Here is a 16,066-nt window from a genome sequence, read left to right as displayed (position 1 = left end):
AGAGCGACGAATTATTATTATCAATTATGGGTATGGAAAGGTACTCTAAAAATTGTTGTAACGGCAAACGAAGCTGGAGCAGCCAATGATAATCGTGATTCATCATGCCAAATCATGCGAGCGGCACACGTCCATTGGTCACGGGAGTCAAGGAATAGTGGAAAAATAATACATACATACATACATACATATTGAAACATTTTTTTTGTTTTGTTGCTTATACAATGCAAGATTGTTAGATGGGTTTTTGTATTTAGGCATTATAGGCTGCTGTAATCGTAATTGGCTGAGCGTGCACATTAAATGATCAAATTTAATTTTAATAGCTATAGAATAAATCATACAGTATATAACTAGGAAATAAAACTAAACCCGTTTACTTAGAACGCGTTCGATAATCTGTAGGGTTTGTGCCTCCTTCAGGAAAGTTCGATGCGTCCCCTCCACCACATGCATATCGATTTGGGCGCTACAAATCTGTAGAATGGGAGAGGATAGTGTAATTTAAAATAAGCTAAGAGATCTTGCATCTTACCTCTTTGAGGCCATAATCCTGGGCCATAATTGCATTGTGTTCAGCTGATTTGATTAGCACCACATCGCTATGCAGCTGCTTGGCTCCCTTATAGCTCTCCGAGAGTAAGAGTTTTTGTTTGAACATGCAGGCGGCTTTCTTGATCTAAATTTAGGAATATATTCATGATATTTTTATTATTCTTTATTCTAAAAGTATAATGAGAAAATTCTAGTTTACTTTAAGATCTGGGGGTTTAATGTGTAGATGTGAAAAATTTAAACAAGCTCAAACATTGCGTGGTTCCGAAAATCTATTTACACTCGGCAGAAAAACTATGCGTATAAGCTCTATATGAAACTTTGTTTCTAAAAAAATTGTATTTCTAAGATATTGACGAAATTATAATTTTTTAATGATAAACGCATTATTTATGAATAAGTTGGGCAATTTTTTTTTCAATATCTATTATAGTTTATTTTTTATAATTAAAAAACTAAAAAACAACATATTTCAATGCAGAAAAAATATGCGTACAAACTAAAGAAACTAAGAAAAAAGGCACTTTTTAAAACAAAAACAAAGAAAAATTAATAAGAGGTTGGATAACCTTTCCTTTTTATGGTCTCTGCCAATCGTTTTGGCATTGACATTACCAATTTTTTGGTTACATCTGGCGAAATTTGATGCCACTCCTCCATAATTACATTTTTCAACATCTCCTTGGATGTAATAGTTCGTAGGCGAATCCTACGCTCGAGAACATCCCAAAGATGTTAAGTACAGAGATTTGTTATTAAACGGTAAATAAAGTTCAATACAAAGCATAAAAACAGTGGCTTCTTAGTTTGTACGCATACTTTTTCTGCATTGAAATTCGTTGTTTTTTAGTTTTTTAATTATAAGAAATAAACTATAATAGATATTGAAAAAAAAATTTGCCCAAGTTATTTATAAATAATGCGTTTATCATTAAAAAATATAATTTCGTCAACATCTTAGTTAGAAATACAATTTTTTTAGAAACAAAGTTTCATATAGAGCTTGTACGCATAGTTTTTCTACCGAGTGTATGTATATTTAGCTACCTATATTACGAATACGCCCAGTAGGTTCCTCTTCTATTACCAACAAATTAGGAAGGATATGATGATACTATATTCTGTCTATTCTAAAACATTTCAGCCGTTTTCCTAACCAGGATATGACAATACTTACCACATCCTTGGTTTGTTGCGTATGAACTGCCAGGGTATCAGCCAACTTATCAAGCTTCGATGTCCAAGTTTTAACACCATCCAACAGTTGCAACAACTGAAAATTCATGTGACCAATTGAAATTGAAAAGGTATCAAGACAAAAGTATAGTAACCCACCTGATTATAGTCGACATCCGCTAACAGAGCTCCAAAGTACGCCAGAGTCATGGATTGTTGTCGATTTAGATCATCGGTTTGTTTCTTAGCCTCCTGCACATAACCACTGGCCATAGTCGGGGCTCCATCGAGCATGATTACTTTGACACCAAAACGCCTCTGCTCCAATGCCACACCAATGGCATGGGCCAGAAGGCAGCCGTAGGAATAGCCAACAATGTTGTAGGGACCACGAGGCTGGAGTTTTTGAATTTGACCCAGGTAGTAGGCGGCACAGGCTTCAATGGAATCCAAGGGCACCTGTTCAGTGCACTGCAGTCCATAGGCAGGACATGTGAGGGATGCGGCCAGAGTTTCCACTGCTATTGTGAATCCTTCGATGGGAGCGAGGAAGAACACGGCTGGCTCATTGCTGGCCGCCGTTGCCTTAGAGTGCAAGCGCACCAAGACTTGCTGGGGTAATACTTCCTTGGCGAATACCTTGCGAGTTTCATCTGACTGGCCAATGGCAGTTTGTTCAGTCTGGTTTGAGGAAGACACGGCCTCTGGAGACGCCGCTGCGGTAACCACCGATTCGTGGGCATCGATCTGCTTCAATGCACTGAACGTCAATTGCCGGATCTCCTGGGCCGATAACACCAAATCAAAGTGTCGCTCTAGCGTCTGTTTTATTTCGGTGCTCATCAGCGAGTCCATGCCCAGGTCAAAGAGCGTTGTTTTATCCTGTATGGACTTTACGTCGCGCAAGCCCATTATGTTGGCTATGGTTGAAATGAGGCTTAATCGATTCGATTGCTCTGCTTTTCGTTTCTCTGCCACAACCATGGAGGCCAATACCGGGTGAGGCTGTTGCAGGAAAAAATCGATGGTATCAAGGCAACTATTCATCCGTTGCGGCAAAGTGCCACCCACAACAGTTTCATTATTGCCCATATGCTCCATAATCAGGCCAGTGTCTCCGATAGCTCCCCACTGAATGGCAGTGCCAGGATAACCATCGGACTGCCGCTGCTCACAGATGCGTTCCATTGTAGAGTTGGCAAGGCCATAGTTTGTTTGACCCGGATTGCCGCGACCGCACGCCAGACTGGAGAAGCATATGAAGTACTCTAGGGCCGGGCACATAATACGGGATAGTTGATCCAACTGCTCGGTGGCCAATAGCTTTGGTGCAGTGACCACTTGGAAATTTTTAGCTGTTTGCTTCTCAATCAGAGCGTCGCGCAAGACGGCTGCCAAGTTGAAAATGCCTCCGACCAGGCCCAGTTTATTGCTGGTCTCCAATAGCTTCTTGGCACCATTTGTCGTGGTCACGTCATTTGTGTCGACTACAACCTGAACACCACGATCATGCCAGCGTCGAATCATTAGAGCTTGATAGCCAGTTCGGACACCAGATCGAGAACTCAACACGAGATATCGGGCTCCCCGTGATACCAACCAGTGAGCCAATTCGAGACCAAAACCACCAAGTCCTCCAATTAGAATGTAACTTTTCTCCGGATGCATATATGAGCGGGGAATGGCATTGATTTGTCGTGGTGAAGGTAAAACTGATGTCAACTCCGGCTCCTCACTGCGCACTTTAATGACCACTTTGCCGATGTGTTTGCCGGAGGCCATGAATCGAAAGGCCTTTTCGATTTCCTGATCCGCATAGACAGTAATTGGCAGTGGTAATACAGCTCCACTCTCGATTCCATCGGCTAACAAAGCTGCTACTTGCTTTTGTATTGCTTCCTCACCCTCCATCACACTGTCCAGCAGAATGCCATGGAAGGAGGTGTTCTTGAGGAACACTGACATGCCCAATGGACTATTGTTGCTCAAATCAAATTTTCCAATTTCCAGGAAACGTCCATTCAACGCCAGGCAACGAATGGAAGCCTGAAGCTTCTCTTCGGATAGGGAATTCAGAATCAACTCCACACCTTCGCCATTGGTTTCCGAGAGAACCATTTGCTCAAATGTTGTATCACGGGAGTTGCCGATATGCCGACTTTTTAGTTTGGGGAAACGTTTCAGTAGGAACTCTCTCTTCTCTTTGCTGCCCACAGTGGTGAAGACAGTCAAACCATGATGCAAAGCCACCGAGATTGCAGCCTGACCAACACCTCCGGAACCGGCATGAATGAGAATGCGCTCGCCCTTCTTCATCTGTCCACGCACCACCAAAGCATAGTAGACAGTGGCGTAGACGCATGGAACAGTGGCTGCCTCCTCCATGGACCATTGTTTGGGTATGCTCCAGATAAGATTAGGATTTGCCAGACAATTGGTGGCTAACGATTTGGCCGATACCATGGCCATAACTCTGCGTCCCTTCGAGTCTCGTCCAGCGAATTCCAATCCCAAAACGCAATCCTGATAGGCTAGATCCCCGGGAAGAGCATCTACCCCCAGTTTACCGGATGCCAACATCACATCGCGGAAATTAAGCGGAGCATAGTAGACGGTGCACGGCTCAAAGTGAGCTTGGGCTGAACTAACACCGCGCGGACTCTCGATCCATTTTAGGGACGAGAGATCGCCCTTGATTAATGTATTGACATATGCTCTCTCAACGGGCAGCAACGGTTGCTGGGACTCCAGCCGAAGATGTCTGTAGGTACCCCATTTGCCCTGTTTGTAGACATTAATGGCCAAGTCTTTGGATATTTCATTGCCATAAAAGCCTTCATCGAATGAGAAAGGAGCTATGCCCTCGTCTAGTATAAGAATCAGTCTGACTAAATTGCCGCCGCCTGGCTCCCGCCTAAGGCAATTAATCAGACCCAAAGCGCCTGAACTGGAGTCTCCTTGGGCCACTAAGTAAACCAGGCGTTGCTCTGTTTGGCCCTTGACTAGGGCATTCTTAAGCTCAGTTACCCAATTGTAGTGATTCTTTGTCAGCCGTACTACAAGAGGTTGCGGGCTCAGTTTGCCCGCGGTCTTTCTGGCAAGCACTAGAATACGTTCATGCCCATAGGATTGCTCTAAAACTGGCAACAATTGCTGTTGCTCCAACTGCGTCCTTCCACTCTGATTATAAATATTTACATTCTCATCCAGCAATACAAATCCACCGTCCCTTAGGGATTCCATACCGTGTTGGAGTTGAGTGCAAGTTGTAGGCTTACCAAGAAGGTCATGTACATGCACAAAATGGCACTGCTGTTCCACAGGACCAGCTTGTAGATCCTTAACTATGGTCCTGACACCACACTCTTGCATTTGTGAAGAAAGTTCCTCTTCGTTTTCGGTATTCGTGGACACTGCAATGTCGCCAACCAAAATCGGTTCACTTTCAATCAACTGCAACAATTTACCAGCATTGAGAATTTCCGGTTGACTCTGACCTTTAACCACTTCTACGCCCTTTAGCTTCACTGCATCGCCGCTGTTCTCGATGATTAGTTGCATGGCCACCGCCAAGGCTGTGTCCTTAGTTCGATTCGAACCCATGTGGGGAATGAAGGTATAGCGTTCTAGGCTGGGAGCACCCTGACCACCGGAACGCCGTTGGGTCTGCGCCGTTTTCATTTTATGAATCTCCACGCCACCGCACTTGACCACCGATATGTTGCGATGCCAGTGGACTGGCAACTTTTGTTGATGCTTCTTAACCAGCTCCAAATGCTTAAGTGGATCAATGACAGCTCGCTCAATAGCTGTCGGCACATACAGCTCTCGAATGTCATTGCTGAGTATACGAAATTGCAGCATGGTGTCCATAAAACTGATCCAATTGTCTGCCCATTGCAAATGTCCAGTCACAGCTGGAATATCCGCTCCGAGAATGCCTTGAAAGGCTCCACTATAGTCATAGCCGCGTAGACGCAGTTCTTTGTAGACATCTTTGGTGGAGAGTTTAATCGATCCCGTACTGCCGGGCAATGGAGTCAGTTTAAGTAGCTCTTCCTGGCCATCGGCCACCAGGCGTATTTTTCCGGAGGCCACTAGGCTGCTGCCCTCGCAAATCTCAAAGGTGCCATTACCTTGAAAGTAGTTCAGGGCTAACTTAGTGGCAGCGCCCGCACTCAGGATGGTGGCGCGATGGAAGACGACATCTTCAAAGACGACGGGAGTGCGAAGATAATCGTTGCCGTTTTGCTGAGCCAACATCATCCATGCTAGAGTCATGTAACCAGTGGCTGGAAACAGAACACGACCATCGATTGTGTGCCCCGCCAGATACACATGCTCCTCTTTGGCCAGATCTAGCTCAACGCACCACTGACCGGACTGTCGTCCGCCCTTGAATTTGGGATAATTCCATTTCTGTGAATGATCCCAGCCCACCAGAGAGCTCAGCATTGGTGTTCCCCGTGACACGGGATAACTTACAGATGGGTACATCTTAAGCAGTTCGGGCTGACCACCGCTTGCGTACAGTTGTCCCAGTTGGCTAAGCAGGAACTCCAAATTGTTGGCATGACCGCGTTGCATGAGACTCACATAACTCACCTGCGGTCCCAGGGATCGTAGGATGGCCCGGAAAAGTCCATGAGGGGCAATCTCAACAATTAAGGCGTTCTTGGGTATATGACGTATAGCTTCATTGAAGAGAACCGGCGATATGAGATTGTTGATAAAATATCCAGCCGTAGCCACACGACTCCATGGCGATTGCCATTCCTGTTCCGGCACACTGGTGCTTAACCAGCGTGGAGATCGCTCTTTGGGTTCGGTTATTAGCTTCTCCAGGTTCTTGCGCAGCATCGGAGCAGCTCCCTCGATGTAGGGACTGTGAAAAGCAAAACCACCAGAACCAACGGCTCTGACGAATATTCCTTGAGACTGTAGTTGCTCAATCGCCTTATCCATCGAGTCACTGGGACCAGACACTGTGCAGTTATCGTCACTATTATGACACACTGGATAACAATCTGCAGGCAGATATGAGGCAATCTCATTCCAACCCAAACCCACTGCAGCCATTTTACCCGCCGGCAAATCTGGCGTCTCCAGAACACTCTTGCCACGCCAATATGCCGCAAGAACGGTTTGCTCGGCCGTCAGACATCCATCCATGTAGGCGGCACCCAACTCACCCGCCGAATGACCAATAATACCATCTGGACGGATATTCAGAGCTCGAAGCAGATCCGTCAAAGCAACCTGAACTGCTGAAATGGACACAAATGAGTAGAGCATGTTGTCGAAAGTGCGCTCTGTTGACCGAGTTAACACGTCGATCAGATCAAAGTCCATCCGTGCCAGAACCTAGGAAAGAAAACACACAAAATCTTTATGTCAATTTAGTTAAGTCAGAGCGGGATCACTTACCTCGGCGCAATGCTGTATGGATTGACGAAACACCTCCAAGTGCATCAGATCCTTGGCCATACTGGCCCATTGACTACCCATGCCGGCATATACAAACCAAATGGGTCGCGGTTCTTCCTCGTAGGGCAGAATTTCCTGCTTAACTGCCCCCGAGGCACCCAGCACGGCGTAGCCTCGATATGGATGCAGTGGAATGGCATGTGAATGGATATCATTGATAAGGGTGAGGAATTCATCATCTGTTCGCTGCTCAATAGCCGACTGAAGCAGTTGTTGGACTGCTTCCTCAGTGCGTCCGGAACAAATGACAAGTTTCAGGGACTCCGATGACTTGGCAACTGCCTTGGGCTTTTTCGCCTTGCCGTGAGATTTGAGTATGACATGAGCATTGGCTCCACCGAAGCCAAATGAATTGAGGCCAACAATTCCACCATGCCAAGGCAGATTTCGGTCAACGACTTTGAGACGCCCCTCAACAAGGGCAGGCACGGCAGGATTTGGTGTGTGATAATGTAGATTTCTAGGTATAATGCCCTCCTCCATGGCAATTATCATTTTGGCAAGAGCACTTACTCCCGAAGCTGGCTCAGCATGACCCATATTCGACTTGACAGACCCAATGAGAAGGGGAGTAGTTCGCGTGGGATGGCAGAAAAAGTTACTCAACATATTGGCCTCCTGATCGTCACCGACTGGGGTACCACTTCCATGGGCCTCCACATAGACAACTTCATCGGGACTGAGACCTATTTCACCATACGTCTCTTTGAGTAACTCCTGCTGCTGCCGGCCATCTGGAAAGGTAACGCCCTGCTCCTTGAATCCATCCGTATTGGTGCGAACATTGAGTATGGAGGCGTAGACTCGCTTCGCCTGAGAACGGCGCTGGAGCAGCACCACGGCACATGTGTCTGCCCGTGCATAACCATTGGCTGCCGCATCAAAAGTCTTGCAGGCTCCGTCCTGGCTAACAATTCCAAGTCGCAGGAACTGTAACGCGAATATGGGCTTCAGAATTAGATTGACTCCCGCAACTAAAGCGTATTCACAGCGACCGGCACGCATGTCCGCATATGCATGGGATAGGGCAACCAATGAACTGGAGCAAGCAGTGTCCACTATAAAACTGGGTCCCTTAAAGTCAAAAGTGTAGGAAATACGATTGGCAAACATGGCCCGGGCACAACCCGTCAGACAATAGCCATTGATGGTACTTGGCTCCATATTGGGTATTTCGTGTTCTGTCTCCACAAAGGATAGTCCTATATACACACCGGTCCGACTACCGCGCAACTGTGCCGGATTGATGCCGGCATCAATGATCGCCTCGTGTGTCAGTTCCAATAACATGCGCATACAAGGATCCATTAGCTCGGCCTGCTTTTGATGTACACTGAAGAATTTGTCATCGAATTTCTCGAGATCTTCATCCTTCATTTTCGCCATGCGTTCGGGTAGACCATAGATCCCTTTTAAGTAGTGCAAGTGAGTAAAACAAAAATATATGTACATTGATAGCATGGAGCTTACCTGCTTCCCAACGCCTGGGATCATCTGTGACCATATCTATGCCATTAAGTAGATTGTACTTAAATTCCTCGATATTGCTACTCTCTGGCAATTTGCCCGACAGACCCGAAATGACAATGTCACTATCTAAGCCGCCCTCTGCCCGCCCTCCATCACCGTTCAGTGCCATTTCCTCGCGTACTTTCTTTTTATTGGGCATCTTAGGGGCTAATGGTCAGTGCTGTTATGGTTCAAGTTTGGAGTCAGGTCTGTCTGATTAGCTTAATAATTAAGAAACTGCAAATAAAGCAACAAAATCGACTTAGATGATTCGAAATAGAACGCGAAAATCAAAATGTTGTTGTCTAGTCTCCATATACCTAGGTAAAATCCCCTAAAACGGATCGGCTCATTTTTGTAATGCAAATAGTCAAACGTAAATTGTGTAGAACCTTGACCTTATTCAAGTTACCTAATCAGAAAGTAACACACTCCTATATATACATAAGTATCTAGTTATATATAGGAATATTTTGTATATTACATCATTTTAGCTAGTTAATAGCTTCATTTGCTGATTGCCAAGTGTCAAATAAAAAGATTTAAATTGTTAAAAAAAAAAAAAAAAATCAAATGAACATTTGGAATATAGAATTTATTTAGTAGACTTTATATTTTTTTAACGACATTGGCAGCAAATTGAAGTGTAAATACATATGTATGATATGTTAATTATATGAGTATATAATGCCCGACTTTTAGTGAGCAATTTCGTTTCGCCATTTAAATAATTTTGTTAAATTAAAGAGAGTGTAACGAATGTTTATAGCATCTTAAATTTGGTATTATTTTAAAGATGCCATAGCTATCGAAGCTTTAAACATGATCAGATTAGGCAGACTTTTTAACTTTTTCACTACTGTCGACTACTTTCAGATTTCAGGATGTTTAAAGGTTTTTTATGTTATATATGTGCATAATTTGTAATCTTCACAAAAAAATACTAAATTTACATTTAAAGAAAACATCATTTTGACATCGAAAAGATTTAAAAATATTTATGAGAACTATAATAATTTTGAAAATCATAACCTTATGGTCAAAAAATTGTATATGAGTTTTAGGCGGAAATAGAAAATTATTCAGTAATTCTATCCGGCTCTAGGCATAAAATGAAAACGAAACGTTTTTTAATTTTTCCCAATATATTTTGGACTACGTCGAAGACCGTCTTTAGAAATTAATTAATGAAAAAAAGTAGTTAATAAGGCTTTTAAATTTTTCTATGATACAATACAACATTTTCTCATTTTTTTGAAAACTCGTGTTAAAAATAATTTTTAACATCTTTCAGCTAAATCGGTTATCGTTAAGATCAGTTTGATTTCATAATTATCTCCAAAATGTTTAAAGCTTTCAAAGATCTCAAGATGACGTTCCCGGCTCGAAATCCAAAAAAAAATCTTACAGGAAATAAAATCCAAAATGTAATTATAAATGACATTATAAAAATGAGTTTGTTCTTTTTTGTTTAGAGTACTTGAAGGCATACCAGAAATACTTATGAATGTAGATTAAAAAACTTATGGGATTTTTGCGTTTATAATTCGTGCACAGTCATTAACCATTGATATGAATCATTATTTCCACCCACTTATGTTTGCATAAATTCATTAAAGGTAAAGTAATCTTGTGCCTATATAAAATAATCCTGAATATACTACATCCAGCTTTTACACCGTGAGCATACAATTTTCGAATATTTCCTATATTCCTATATAGTATATACTGAAAAGTGCTCGATAGGCTGATTTGTGACTAATGAGCACTTAAGCTATCAGTTAAAAATAAAAAAAATTAAAATAAGTACAAGTGTTGGCGCAATCAAATTGTCCCGGGTGCGTAGTTGATAAGAATCATAGCAATTGCAATGTATACTCATACATAAGTGTGAGGTGTTCGTTACTTATCAAAAATAAAAACAAAAAACTTGCATTATTCCTGCTACTCCCTGATTCTGTGTCCACATCCAAAAAATATCAGCTGTTACCAGGCGTCAGTTCTCTTAAGTTTAATCTAATAACTGCAATGCTCAAAGATACGATTCTAACTTTCTAAAACTGAAAGGCACCAAATTATCATGCGATATTTCAGTACGGTCAAAAAAAAAATAAACAAAGATCGCATTTAGTAGACATAATTTCGTTTAATAAACTTGATCTCATCAAATTGGTGTTATCCACAATCAATTAATGTGATTTTTAGCCTTGAATATTCATTATTTTTCTTCCCATGAAATGGTCTTATAAAAGTTTGATTGAAGTATACTAAAAACGGTTCCGAATGTGTTTTTTTTTTTTTTCAATTGATTTATACAATTTACAAATTTTTTCGATTGATATGATAAAAGGATAAATGGGCCAAAAGGTTATTGCCGACAAAAATGCATGCATACTACTACATATATCAGACGAATATTAATGTAAGAACACTTAAATTAATAGTCGAAAACGGAACTCATTCACAATATATTCAACTTTTACCGACAATAAATAAATATTAAACTTCAATTTTGTTTCCATTTAAATAAAATCATTATCTGCAACCTTTTTCATTCTCTTTTCGTTTTACTTTGGCTGGAATTCCCACCTAGTTTAAGCGTTAACGATAAAAAAAAGGCTATTCTATAAGCATACATATATGTATATAGAAACATCTGAACATCGTGTATTACTTTCTCAAGAACATTTACACTTTTGATTGAACTTTAAAGATGGACAAACAATAAAAAAAAGAGTGCTGAATTGCATAATACATTGTATGAAAGCTAAGTTCTCCAAGTTAGTAAAAAAACCTTTTACATCAAAATGGATATAAAATCTTTTAACTCATGCTCTTTTTTTTTCATTTTATTCAGAGGTTATTTATTTAATTTTATTTTATTCTCTTTACGTCGCATTCTTGCGCTCTAAATCCAATACTCAAATTTGAAATGCGAAAATACTTTTAGAAAAATATATTTGCTTGCATTTAGGAACTTTGATCGTCTGTTTCGTAATTGAATTTCGATTTGAAATTCGGAAAAAAAGCAAAAAAATTATTTTGTTGAATCTAAAAGTAACCTAGTTTCCTGTGTGTATGTACATAGAACTTCACTTCACTTTTTAGAAAATAATGGATCTAGGAAAAATGTCTCTATTTCACTTTAGGAGGCACTGCGATCTCTTCAGGAGCCACTCACTTTGTTTCACTTTATGCAATCCTTTTTGCTTAATGTATTGAAGAAAAGGATATTCGTTTGTTCTGTTGATTAGTTAATCCTTTTTTTTTATTGATATGTTTCTTTTAAACACTTTAATCCTTTTTTTGTGTGCACGTATCACTCCGACTTGTCCCGAAAACAGACTGAACACGCGCTGCACTTAATTCATTCTTTTTATGCATTCGGTTTACGAGGATGACGATGTGGCCAGTGGACACACTAAATGCTGCATAGTTAATTAACAATATCCATTCCAAATACTAAACACTTGCGATTTCATAATGACTCTGCGACGCCAAATTCATTGAATAATTCATTTTAATGCAAAACTTTCCTCTCTAATTCTCAAACGTAATGAAATAGAAACTGCGTCGCTTTCCAGGACAGGGACAGGTGCCCCGGTAATTAGTCCAAGTTGGCGTATCGTCGGCCATAGTGACCCAGTTGTATTAGACCCCCAACACACCATAGTTCAACACATAATTCAGCATTTATTCATCATCATTTTCTATTAGTAGTACAAATTTTACAGCGTTCAATTTGGCACCGGACATTTCCTTTGTTGTTTGGTTTTACGTTTCTTCTTTTATCGGTTATTTAGGTTTCTCCGCTACTCAAGTTTTCTTGGGCTTAGTAACATTAAGTTCTTCAAATTATAAATATCAAAATATTAAATTCAGGTCATTGCATTTTACATTTGCTTATAGTAGGACCAGTCTTCATCTTCAATTGCGCTCAATCCCCTCGATTAGAAAATCCAAAACCCACAGCAAATTCCATGCAAATAAAACAAAAATCGTGTTCATACCCATCTGTAAGTATATATCGAATTTCCAAATATATCGGGTATTACAATACCTTAAAAGAAAAAGAACTCTGTACATTCACCAAAAGAAAAAACAAAAAATCCCACTGTAGTCCTTTATATGACTTCAAATTTCTAGTATATAAGGCAAAAGTATAAGTTTTTTCATATTCTTGTACACTTAAAAAAATTCAAGAAAATGTAAAATATTTGCCAAACTTGAGTAAGATAGTTGAATATTGTACTAAGATGAAAACTAAAATGAGATAAGGATGAAGTCGAACAAAGGATATTTCAAGTACGATTTTGGAAGGCCAACTACGTTTTCGAAAACTTTCAGTCGATAAGAGTTTTGAGAATCTGCAGCAGACACTCATAACTATCAATTCTACAATCAACTTGTTGATGGCAGTATAGAAAAATTCCAACATCTGATGGCTAACAATGAGCACGGCAACAAATTGCGAACCTATTAATAAAAACCAAAACAAAACAAAAGACGCTGTTTTTTGTTTTTTTTTTTTTAGTAGTCGTCGGCGGGCGTCCCTGATTATGCCGGCAACAGCAGTCACTCATTTTCCATCGTTCCAAGCCAAACCCCGACCTTGATGGGCGATAGCACGGAGAAACGTTGCTAACAACACATGAGAGTGATGTGATTAGCTCCAAACTGCCTCGTGCCCACGACACAGCCCTGACTGCTCTGAGTCTTCATACAATATATGTATATAGGCTGATAAAGATAATATGGGTATGGGTATTATTGGCCCGGCTGGCCAGCCAGTCAGGCATCAAATTTTAATGCACGGAAATTTACACTAAACAAAAGCGTGTGTCGCACGCCAGAAACGAAATGGTTTATCAATACAAGTGCCCGGTCGGAAGTTTGCTCTTCAGATAGCATTTTAACTTAGCTCTAAACTACCTGAGAGAAGAAGGAGAGTGAGAGATGTTGACAAGTTGCCCTTGGGCTAAGAGGTGATGCCGTTCAATTGATAACCTCGGAAAAGTTACCTAGGCTCAAAAGCTCTTCACGGTGATTTAAAGGTGAATCGGACTATGCCTGCGTAATCGCATATACGTCAGTGACTTGAAAATGCAGTCGTTGAACCCCGGGCAAGCAATACGGTTGCGATGTAACCGACAAAGTTACAAACAATATTTGCGTCGTCAACATTAGATTTTCTGTTCCTTAAACACAATTTTACTCAGTTGCGTTTTGGCAAATAAACTGACAGGCAGGCATACTGGCATACATTTCAAGAAAACTTATTTAACTCCTGGGGTTGAGTGTAAATGAGCGTTTCTACTTGCGTAAAGAGAATATTATATAATGATATGTAGGTATAAAGAAAAAAGCATTCTCAAAAGCAAAGCAAGTCTTTGACTTTTAGAAATATACATATATACATATTCAAAGATATTTCGATTTTTATACCTAATCTCGAGTACTTATTTACAAAAACATTTCCAATAAACAATTGAACTATGTAATTCGCAGAAACATTTATGTAAAAAAAATTGTTATTATTTTTGTTTTGGGGAAAAACTATAAGAAATCTTATCTTATTCCGACAGTTGTTATCATCGATTGAGTTCAGCGGAAAATTCTTGATAAATTTTTTTACTTAACAAAATTATTACAAAGATAATGAAATGCTAGAGACAAGAACGAATGGCTAATCAAATCAAATTTTACTCAAGTGGATCGCAATATTCTCAAATTTAGATTTGTTTACAAAGTAAGCGAATATTTTACTTTTTATGCTTTTTACGGTGTTTTTAATCAACAATAACTAAAATACTAACAGTAACAAATCAGTCTTAATCTAAAGCTTTATCACAATCTTGCCACGCAAATGTCCATTTTGCATGCGCTCAAAAGCCTTTGGCATTTCCGAAAATTCAAAACTGGTGTCAATTAGCGGCAAAAGCTATAGAAAAATTGTTTAGATAAATAAGGTGTTTTAGTTACTGATTAGAAAATGTCTTACCTTTCGCTTTTGAACGAGATTTTGTAAAAATTGTATACCATGTGGTGCAGGACTAAAGAATCCCCACTTAACTAAGCCTCCTCTTTGGGTTAGAGATTTAACATTGGTTCGCACTAGATCAGACAAGTTTTGTAGTGCCCCAAAGCCAAGACCATTTCGATCGATATTAGCAAGCAGCGGAGAAGAGAAAGTTATGTATTGGCGATAGTCGAACTTGAGTTCTGCTGCATGCTGGCCGCCTTGTCCAGCGCAATCCAATACAATGTCGAAAGGAGCAAAATTGCACAACTCTTCCATGGCTACTGGATTACTGTAATCAACTACAAAATCTGCGCCAAGACAACGAACTAATTCAATGGCATTTTCACTACAAGTAGCCAAGACTTGAGCTCCTTGTGATTTGAGTATTTGTATGGCCAAAGAGCCCACACCTCCGGAACCGCCCAACACGAGAATGCGCTTTTGCGATCCACCACCAGATGACGTAGTGGCACCACATAAACCACCCAATCCACCAGTTATATAGAGACCCGACCACGCTGTAAGACCTGCATACAGAACACTGGCTGCTTCACTGTCGTCAAGTTCGGCAGGGGCTGGGGCCAACTAAAGGAAAAATCAGTTTAAAACCAAATTTATGTCAGCAATAGTTGAGGACCTACACAGCTTGCAGGCACTGACACATATTCAGCATGTGCTCCGTATGGTGATTGTAAGGGCACTACGCCCCATACACGCGTTCCTTGCTTTAGGTCCTTCGAAGTCACTCCCATGCCTTTCTGTACCAACTCGCCGCAAAATTCTCTACCCAGGGTAAGGGGAAACTCAATGCCATCGCCCGGCTGGCAACGTAGCTTATTGAGCACTGTTGCCCCATAACCACGGGCCATGGCCACGTCAATGGGATTCACTGAAGTTGTTCGCACCTTGACAAGGCAATCCTGGGAATTACGTATCTGGGGTATCTTGACCTTATCGGAAAGCTGTAGCTCGTCGCCGTAGTTATGAAGCTGCCAGCCGCCCATCTTCAAAGGGGAACTGCACTTCGGAGGGTCTACCTCTTTTGTATTGACGCCAGTTGAGCCTACTCCTGTGACAGAGGCGGATGTATAGCGTCTAACATGACTTCGTAAATATAGACCCAATCGTGTGGCCATCAGATATTCTTAAAACTTTAGCGAAAAAAAGAAATAAAAGTTCTTATTCGGGATGCCGACAAATTTGTTATTGTTTTTCTTAATAATAGCGAACATATGATTATCGAATGCTGTCAGTGTTAATAAACGACGAATCGAATCGATAACTTTTTGGCGCAAATGTTCAAATCAAAATAAAAGA

The 16,066-nt window shown here is 40.8% G+C and overlaps 2 protein-coding genes and 1 long non-coding RNA gene across 3 annotated transcripts; all 3 read right to left on the bottom strand.

Moving 5' to 3' along the window:
- Positions 1-299: 299 nt before the first annotated feature.
- LOC6651866 (fatty acid synthase) lies at positions 300-8,964 on the bottom strand. Its single transcript, XM_023180933.2, has 6 exons — positions 8,689-8,964; positions 7,159-8,627; positions 1,891-7,095; positions 1,733-1,828; positions 536-679; positions 300-477 (listed from the first exon to the last, which is right to left on the bottom strand). Exons 1-6 carry the CDS (start codon positions 8,885-8,887, stop codon positions 367-369), a joined length of 7,224 nt encoding a protein of 2,407 aa, XP_023036701.2. The 5' UTR covers positions 8,888-8,964; the 3' UTR covers positions 300-366.
- Positions 8,965-12,400: 3,436 nt separating this feature from the next.
- On the bottom strand, positions 12,401-13,888 carry LOC111519562. The gene is made up of 2 exons (XR_002724397.2): positions 13,749-13,888; positions 12,401-12,741 (listed from the first exon to the last, which is right to left on the bottom strand). It is a non-coding gene; the product is annotated as an uncharacterized LOC111519562 (long non-coding RNA).
- A 599-nt stretch (positions 13,889-14,487) lies between these two features.
- On the bottom strand, positions 14,488-16,032 carry LOC6651810 (reticulon-4-interacting protein 1 homolog, mitochondrial). The gene is made up of 3 exons (XM_002074234.4): positions 15,391-16,032; positions 14,729-15,334; positions 14,488-14,668 (listed from the first exon to the last, which is right to left on the bottom strand). The coding sequence occupies exons 1-3, from the start codon at positions 15,883-15,885 to the stop codon at positions 14,564-14,566; spliced, it is 1,206 nt and encodes a 401-aa protein (XP_002074270.3). The 5' UTR covers positions 15,886-16,032; the 3' UTR covers positions 14,488-14,563.
- Positions 16,033-16,066: the final 34 nt, after the last annotated feature.

The sequence above is a fragment of the Drosophila willistoni genome, assembly GCF_018902025.1.
Source record: "Drosophila willistoni isolate 14030-0811.24 chromosome 2R unlocalized genomic scaffold, UCI_dwil_1.1 Seg167, whole genome shotgun sequence".
Classification (NCBI taxonomy): domain Eukaryota; kingdom Metazoa; phylum Arthropoda; class Insecta; order Diptera; family Drosophilidae; genus Drosophila; species Drosophila willistoni.
This window is presented reverse-complemented; position numbering and strand designations above follow the sequence as displayed.

What these genes read in the sequence shown, in the direction of transcription:
- LOC6651866 (XM_023180933.2), bottom strand. Translation starts at nt 8,887, where the DNA reads ATGCCCAATAAAAAGAAAGTACGCGAGGAAATGGCACTGAACGGTGAT. An exon ending in TCCCAGGCGTTGGGAAGCAG is followed by an intron (nt 8,628 to 8,688) that starts GTAAGCTCCATG and finishes ACTACTTAAAAG; the next exon opens with GGATCTATGGTCTACCCGAA. An exon ending in CCATACAGCATTGCGCCGAG is followed by an intron (nt 7,096 to 7,158) that starts GTAAGTGATCCC and finishes TTTCTTTCCTAG; the next exon opens with GTTCTGGCACGGATGGACTT.
- LOC6651810 (XM_002074234.4), bottom strand. Translation starts at nt 15,885, where the DNA reads ATGGCCACACGATTGGGTCTATATTTACGAAGTCATGTTAGACGCTAT. An exon ending in TGTCAGTGCCTGCAAGCTGT is followed by an intron (nt 15,335 to 15,390) that starts GTAGGTCCTCAA and finishes TTTTTCCTTTAG; the next exon opens with TTGGCCCCAGCCCCTGCCGA. An exon ending in ATCTCGTTCAAAAGCGAAAG is followed by an intron (nt 14,669 to 14,728) that starts GTAAGACATTTT and finishes ATTTTTCTATAG; the next exon opens with CTTTTGCCGCTAATTGACAC.